The sequence below is a fragment of the Seriola lalandi genome, unplaced genomic scaffold (assembly GCF_002814215.2).
Source record: "Seriola lalandi dorsalis isolate HSWRI2012SDOR001 ecotype SW California unplaced genomic scaffold, Sedor1 jcf7180002054821, whole genome shotgun sequence".
NCBI lineage: Eukaryota > Metazoa > Chordata > Actinopteri > Carangiformes > Carangidae > Seriola > Seriola lalandi.
The window spans coordinates 25301-33264 of NW_019525374.1; the positions used below are offsets into that span (position 1 = coordinate 25301).

At 43.6% G+C, this 7964-nt stretch overlaps 1 protein-coding gene across 1 annotated transcript in view; it reads left to right on the forward strand.

Annotated features, from left to right (window-relative positions):
* Nucleotides 1-12: 12 nt before the first annotated feature.
* Nucleotides 13-7964, forward strand: part of LOC147817947 (atrial natriuretic peptide receptor 1-like) — a 32178-nt gene continuing 24226 nt past the window's right edge. Inside the window, exons 1-2 of the mRNA XM_087179301.1 lie at nt 13-779; nt 2412-3227. Of these exons, the coding sequence (XP_087035427.1) occupies nt 2468-3227 (760 nt within the window). The 5' untranslated portion in view covers nt 13-779; nt 2412-2467. The remainder of the gene's footprint in view (nt 780-2411; nt 3228-7964) is intronic.

A 7964-nucleotide genomic window follows, 5' to 3' on the forward strand; every position in this document is an offset into this window, starting at 1 on the left:
CTCTCTCCACCCAGACACACCACTCTCTCTCTCTCTCTCAGTCAGTCCGGGGTCTCTCAGTCCTACAGCAGCGGACTAACACCACCACCGACAACACAAACGGTGTAACCGTTCTCACGTTTTCATTAACCTGCGCGGATGGATATAAAGAAGCGAGTGAAGCGGAGTCGAATATTCACCTGTGGAGCTCGCGGGCAGCCTTAAACTCCTTTGTATTATATTAACCGGACTTTACCTGCCGGATTTGAACGTTTCAACATTTAATCTGACCTGGATTTAGACGCAACTCATTCACTGTGGATAATGTGGATTAATCCGATTTTAACGTGTTTTTTAAAACGACTTTAAAACACATGAAGAGGAATGTGGCGGCACAGGTGAAGTTTGAGACATGATGGACACCTTGACTTTGATTCATGGAATATATATAAATATATTTTGCTTTTTTGCCGACGACAGTAACCGATTTTAAACTCCGATAAAAAACGACTTTTCCTTCACCTTTCTTTCTTAAAATCAAGAGAGAATTTTCCCTGATTCATTCTCCTGATATCACCGGACATATTACCGGACATATTACCGGACATATCCCTCCATCCAGACTCGCAGTGACAGGCCCCCGCGCGCTGAGCAGCCCGCTGACAGGGCTGCTGCTCGCGGGCAATGGGTGGTTGAGTCGGACCCTTTTATCACCAGCCCCCCCACCCTCACTCCCCCCGTTTAAAAACCAGCAAAAAAACTGCCCAACAGCATGAGGAGGAAACCCGACACCCGCTGAGGTACAGAGCAGAAAGTGATATCATTTTATAGGTTGTATTGATTTACATTTGAGAGGATAATTGACGTTTCTTTCCGCAGGGAAATGATGCTTTTAAGCAGCATGTCAATCCATAACAGAGACAGTAAAGCAGCCCGGACCCCCAGTCACCCCGACCACACGTGACCACCTCAGTATTTCCTCAGTCACCCGGAGACCAACCAGCAGTGTTCAAAGTTCAAAGTTCAGTTCACACAGATTAAAACCAAGTTCAGTCTAAAACAATCGACCAGTTCGTGTTAATTTCCTCCATCTACCAGTTTTTATTGTTCAGCATCAAAGGTGCACCTTTGTTAAATTAAGTAACCGCTGTTCCTATGGTAACAAGTCTACATTCATCAGTCAACTATTATCACCTGATCAATCAATTATTAGATTAACGGTACAGATGTATTGATAAAGGAACATAACTGTTGGTTACAGTTCTGTTACAATGGAATAATTCAGCTTTGTAAATGTAAGTTAATGTACTTAGTTACATGCCACCACTGCAGGGCTGCAGCTAACGATTATTTTCATTATCAATGTTAGTTTTACACATTAATCGATTATTTGTTTGGTCGCATCAGAGTCCTGACATCATCAAAAGTCCAGGAGATTCAGTTAAAACAGAGGAAAGCAGATAATCCTCCCCTTTGAGAAACTTTAACCAGGTAGTTTTTGACATTTTCTTTTTGCTTAAAATATGTCTTAACTGATCAAAATGAACCAAACCAATCAATAAACAACTAATTATTGCAGCTGTGTTGGAAAATAATTATCAGCTATAGCCATCAGAGTAAAACGCACAATATTTGCAAACAATTCTCAGGAAATCTAAATGAAAAATGTGAAATATATTGAGTAAATGTTCTGAGTTGGTTCCCACCTTTTTGAGAACTGTAATGATTTGTAACCATGACGACACTGATGAAGTTTTCACTATAACTTGATTCTCCAGCTGAAAGCAGATTAAAATTCTGATCCATTTTATTGTTAAATTCATAAAGAAAAATATAATATACAGATAGTTTCTACCTGATTTTTTTTGGTACATAACTTGAAAACCTAAATCAGTGGTTGATTATATTTCTATATATTTATTATATATTTTTGTCAGCTTTAATTATGAGATATATTACTTGGATGAATTATTTTAAAAACAAAAGTCATTATAAAACCATCATCAGCATCAGTTAACACGGCTGAATCTCTCAGTGACATTAAATCTGTCATTTCTTAGGTGGATATCAGATCTTTCCTGTTTTTCATGACAGGATGACGGTGTGTCTGTGAGTCGTGGCTGCACTTGAGAAAACGCTCTTTACTTTCAGGGTGAGACTCTCAGGCTTGTGTGAGTTGGGCAGGAAAGCCGTCCTCTCATTCTTCAGCTTCGGGGAGTTTTTCTCCCACGACTCGGCGTGGCCTCAAACTAACCAGGTCACTCAGGACTGACGTGGACAAAATTATTGCTGTGACTTGGAGCGTGACGGACTGGAGCAGCTTTATTAGATCTTAGTTACAGGAGGAAACACGCATCAGTCTCTGAGCTGAAACCACGGGACTTCATTTGTGTTGCATGTGTTGTTGACGTCTCCCTCGTGTCTGTCTGCAGGTCACAGGGATAAATAATTCAGCGCTGGTGGAAGTGGACTACCTGCCGGGCAGAGGATGGCGTGCTTGAAGGAGGGCGCCACCCTCCTGCTGGTTCTGCTGGTCCTGCTCGACCTGCACCCGGTCACCGGGCGAACGGGTCAACACCACAGCCTGAGACGCCAAACTCGAGGGCACCACGAGCACCGGGCGCAGCAGAACATCACGCTTGCCATCATTTTACCACAGAGCAACACTGACTACCCGTGGGCGTGGCCTCGCATCGGCCCCGCCCTGGAGCGCGCTGTGAAAACCGTCAATGCCGACCCCACCCTGCTCCCTGACCACCACCTCACCTACGCCTTCAAGAACAGTGAAGACAAGGACGGCATCTGCTCAGAGTCTATTGCCCCGCTCATGGCGGTGGACCTGAAACTCGCCTATGACCCGTGGGCTTTCATCGGGCCTGGCTGCTCCTACACCTCCTCCCCTGTTGGTCTCTTCACCACCCACTGGGATGTTCCCATGGTTACGGCGGGCGCTCCAGCCGTGGCCTTTTACGGCGGAGTCTACCCGTCCATCACCAACACGGGCCCCACCCACAAGAAGCTGGGGAAGTTCGCCCTGAGGATCTGTGAGCACTTCGGATGGCGGGAACACGTGATGCTCATGTTCAACGACAACAAGGTGGACGATCGGCCGTGTTACTTCGCCGTGGAAGGTCTGTACACGGAGCTGAAGAGCATCAACATCACGCTGGAGGACAGAGTGTTCGAGGAGAACAAGCTGCCCATCAACTACTCCCACATCCTGTCCGACATCCAGAACGACGGCCGAGGTGAGTCACCTGACTGCTGCCGCTTGGTTTCCTGTTGTTAGCTCTGGCAGACCTCTGAGGTGATATGTCTAAGGAGACATTTTGACACTGATGGCATTATTAACTTTCCTTTAAAGGTCCATATTTTCCTCTTTTCCGGTGTTTTGTGACATCAAAAAGTCACAGAAGTCCAGACAGCTTATTTTAAAGCTTCTTCTGTGTTTTATTTGAAGTGTTGATCCATCAGAAGATATAATAACCATCTCAGTGTAGTTTTCTATATCAGCACTCATGGACTCGTCCAATCAGATTACTTGGTCGGAACTAACTGTTGCATAAGAAGATATTTAACCAACCAAAAACCATCTCAGTGTAGTTTTACATCTCCTCTCTCAGGCTTCTCTCTGGAGCTCTAGTAACAACAGGTCGGTGAGCCAATCAGAAGAGAGGAGGCTCTGAGCCTCTCTTCTGATTGGCTGACTGTTTTCTGAGATCCAATAAAAATAAAGCAGATTTCAGGTAAAAACACTCAGAGAAACCAAATACTGTAAAAGTTTGGATGGTGGGTCCAGGTGGGCGGGGCTTGGTGCCTGCTTTGTTGTGACATCACAAAGTTCCAGAAGTCCTGACGGCTGGTTTTAAGGCTCAGTTTCTGAATACAGGCTGTGTGCATTTCTCTGTGGACTGAGGCTTTGATACTTTCACAGTATTAATATAGAACCTAGAGCTGATCTATAATCACACTACACATGGACAGAGACAGTGAGTCTGTGTCATTGTGTTGTGATGTTGTTAGCCTTGATTGATAGTAACACAGGTTGATGGGAAATATGGAGATCGAGAGAGAGAGAGAGAGAGAGAGAGAGAGAGGTGACACAACAAAGATGTCATGGTTGCTTCTTTGTTTGACTGTGTCTGTCTGTTCAGTGGTGAAGCACGATGCTGCTGTTCTCTCTCTGCTTTGATGGGCTGCATTTTGCCTAAAGTCTCTTTATCCCAGGGTCAGTTCGTACCATGTGACTGTCCTCAGGTCCTGCTCCATCAGGGCTCTTGTTCTTTAAAAATTTATGCTTGAATGGTCCAATAAATAGAAGAGGAGGCCTTGTATTACTGTAATATTTGTAGTTTCAGCTCTACAAACTTACATTATTGATTAATCTTTGACCATATTTGGATTAGCTGGGAGTCAGACACTGCCAAGATGGCGATGGTGGTGCAGCTCACTCTGAGCTTCAGAAACCTGTGGGTGACGTCACAGAGGGGACGTCCATCTTTAATTACAGTCTGTGGTTGGTACTTGTATGAATGTGATTGGATGTTACTGGTCAGCTGGTGTCTGCACAGATGCTACATGACTGAGCCAATGATACAGAGACAGCTGACTTCAAAGAACTCAACTCACAGCTTCATATAAAGATGATTATAAGTTATTGTCACTCCCTCCAGGAAATAGACAACACCTCGATTCACTATGACTGATGGATTTATTCATCTTCTGCACATCCAACGCCACCATCATCACCAACGCCACCACGTCACACTAATTACATAAATAACATTGTTGTAATGTGAATGTGTGTTTAATTTCTTACAAACAGAAACGTAAATATGAACATACACAACACATAAGCCTGTAAATAAATGCACCATTTTAAAAACATGCAATTCGTCACTTTTTAACTTTAAACAAACTTTCTTTTAACTTTTTTAAACTGTTACAACTCAAAGTGTCCCCGTGCAAACATAGTTCCTACCTCCTGCATAGAGCCAATACAGATAAAGGAAAACTCTTAAAGATAAACCATATTATTAATCTGTGCAAAGAAAACATATCAAATGAAATCATAAATATATTTTTATGGCAGTTAAAGTTATAGATCTGTCTCCTTTAACAACATAAACACAAACCACTTTCCCTCCGGAGACCTCTGTAGTGCTTTAACCATTTAAATCAATAGGATCCAGGTGAGAACACACTTCTCTCTGATTGGTTCCTGGACGTCTGCAGTTCTGGGATGTGTGTAATTACTGAACAGCTCAGTCAGCTGTGTTCATTGAAGGATTCCCTTTTAAGCCTGTTATTGACATGTGTGAATTTACTTCCTGTAAACGGAATCAGTTTTTATCCTTTTCCTCTCAGCTCCTCCCGTTTCCAGTAATTCGACTCCGGTCTGAGACGATTACTTCAGGTACAAACCGTAAAAAGCAGAACAGTTAGTTTGGATGCAGCAGGTTCTTCATCAAAATTCAGGATGAGTTCCACTTCCATGTTTTTCCTCTCATGAGTCCAGGCTGCAGGAAATGAGCCTGAACTCACATAAAAATGACAAATCACAGCCGGGCTGTGTCTAATAAACAGTTAATTCCCCCGAGTTACCTGCATGAAATCACAGGCCGGGATTCTGATCACGGACAAACACGGGGACACAGCGGAAATATGAATTGCATTTTCAAAAGGAGCTCTTCAGTGTGTCTCTGGTGATTTTCCTTTTAAAGAACGAAGCGTTCATGATCAGAAAATGTCCTGAGAACATTCTGACATGAGTCCTGCAGCAGCCACTAAGGGACCTGTTCAAATGGTTTTTAGTCTTTTAAGGATGAAATTGTTCCAATGTTCTTGTTTCTGTTTTGTAGCAGCAACATCTGCATCTCTGGACTTTCACCCTAAAGTTTTTCCAATCTGGCGACGCTATTATAACTGTATGACTGATGTATAAATGGCGTGTGTGTGTGTCAAAATTCAACCTGACATGTTTGTTATTGTTGAGTGGAAACTTTGGGATCATGAATTGGTTTAGAATGAAACCGCAGTTGAGACACAGGTCGACCCTGACAGATGGACTCAGACTCTGAGGTGCATTCCCGGTTCCCGGTCCAGGAGGGCTCTGGACTTTCCAAAGGTCTACATTTCTGCAGACTTTGCCAGAGGGAATTACCCAGAGTTCATACCATTGTGATGTTCAACATGGGGTTGCCATGGTTACCAGGGGACACTCAGAAACCGCCAAAAATGAATCAAAAGTAGATAGAAGAAGAACGGTAAACAGACGAGCATGAAAGGTGTGTGTGTGTGTGTGTGTGTGTGTGTGTCTGTGTGTGTGTGTGTGTGTGTGTGTGTGTGTGTGTGTGTGTCTGTCTGTGTGTGTGTGTTTGTGTGTCTGTGTGTGTGACTCCGAGAGTGTGTAGTTATGATGATAAATTCAAAGTCAGCTCTCATCAGATCTGATTCTGTTACAAACAGGAAGCAAACAACAACGAACCAGAAGTCACAAACCCACAATTGTACACAACCTGTTTTGGCGTCGTCAAGGTAACACCATATGTCACAAAGGGCCGTCAGTGCTGTCAGTTAAGTGTGTGAGGGTTCAGGTCTCAGGCTGGGGGGGGGGGGGCACTGCTGATTGGTTGGCGGACATACATAAATACAGATAAATAAAAGCAGTTTTAGCTTTTATTTGTTTTCGCTGCAGATATTCTGAGCTGCTTCCTGTCTGTCACTCTGCCATCTCGCCCTGTGATTTGTGCCTCGCTCGCCCTGTGAGCGAGGCGGCCCAGTGGTGCTTGTTAACCCGAACATTAGCTCCTGATCTTTGCTGCGGGGCATCATGGCAGCAGCAGCAGCAGCAGCAGCTGCCAGAAATATGAGCCCAATCGATGCGTCCACAGGCCAGACAACAGCTCGGCGCTGTAAATGGCTCTGCCCCGAGGACACGGTGGAAAAGTCTGCATCAGTGAATGATGCAGCAGATTTCCACAGAGGAGCTTCAGTCTGTGCTCACCCTGAACATTCATCAGGATAAACAACATGCTGAGATAATCAGGACTCAACAAGACACAGACGAGTTAACGATTAATCCTCATCCACATCTACACATTTAGAAACTACATCATGAATGGAAAACAACTCTCAGAACGATTACTGATGTAAATTCATCACAAATGAAATGTATCTGTGACGGCGGCTTTTTGAGGGACGTGTTGTTTCTACATTATTTGAATGCTGTAGTTTAAAGGTCACATATTTATACTTCCTGTGTTTTATTTGAAGTCTTAATCCATCATTAGTTAAATAAGCAACAACAGATTGTGAATAGTTTGTTTATTTCATCATTTAATTGGCTACACCACAACTGGACTGGTCACTCTACTGTTGCTAAGCAACACATATAAACATTTTCCTGATCTGCACAGTGCGACTTTGTATGTAAATTTATTTGTGTGTTTCCATAAGAGTGTGGTGACACGGGCTCCGGTGGCGTGTATGATTGTGATTGGTTAACAGCTGATCGTTTCTGCTCTCTGTGGAAAGTCTCAGTAACTTCTCAGCGAGCTTCAGAGCTGCGAGAGACAAACACGTTTTTCTTTCATATTTTCTGTGTTTCACGACTCGGCAACTGGAAATACATTCATCTGCAAAGTTTGTTACAATCTAAGAGAGATAACGGCCGTTAATGTGATGCTAATTAACGCTTAATAGAACAGGAAGTGAAGCTGTGAGTGATACATGTCGTTAAAAGTCCCAGTGCTGCTGTACTCTATATCAGCACTCATGGACTCGTCCAATCAGATTACTTGGTCGGAACTAACTGTTGTATAAGAAGATATTTAACCAACCAAAAACCATCTCAGTGTAGTTTTACATCTCCTCTCTCAGGCTTCTCTCTGGAGCTCTAGTAACAACAGGTCGGTGAGCCAATCAGAAGAGAGGAGGCTCTGAGCCTCTCTTCTGATTGGCTGACTGTTTTCTGACTGATCCAA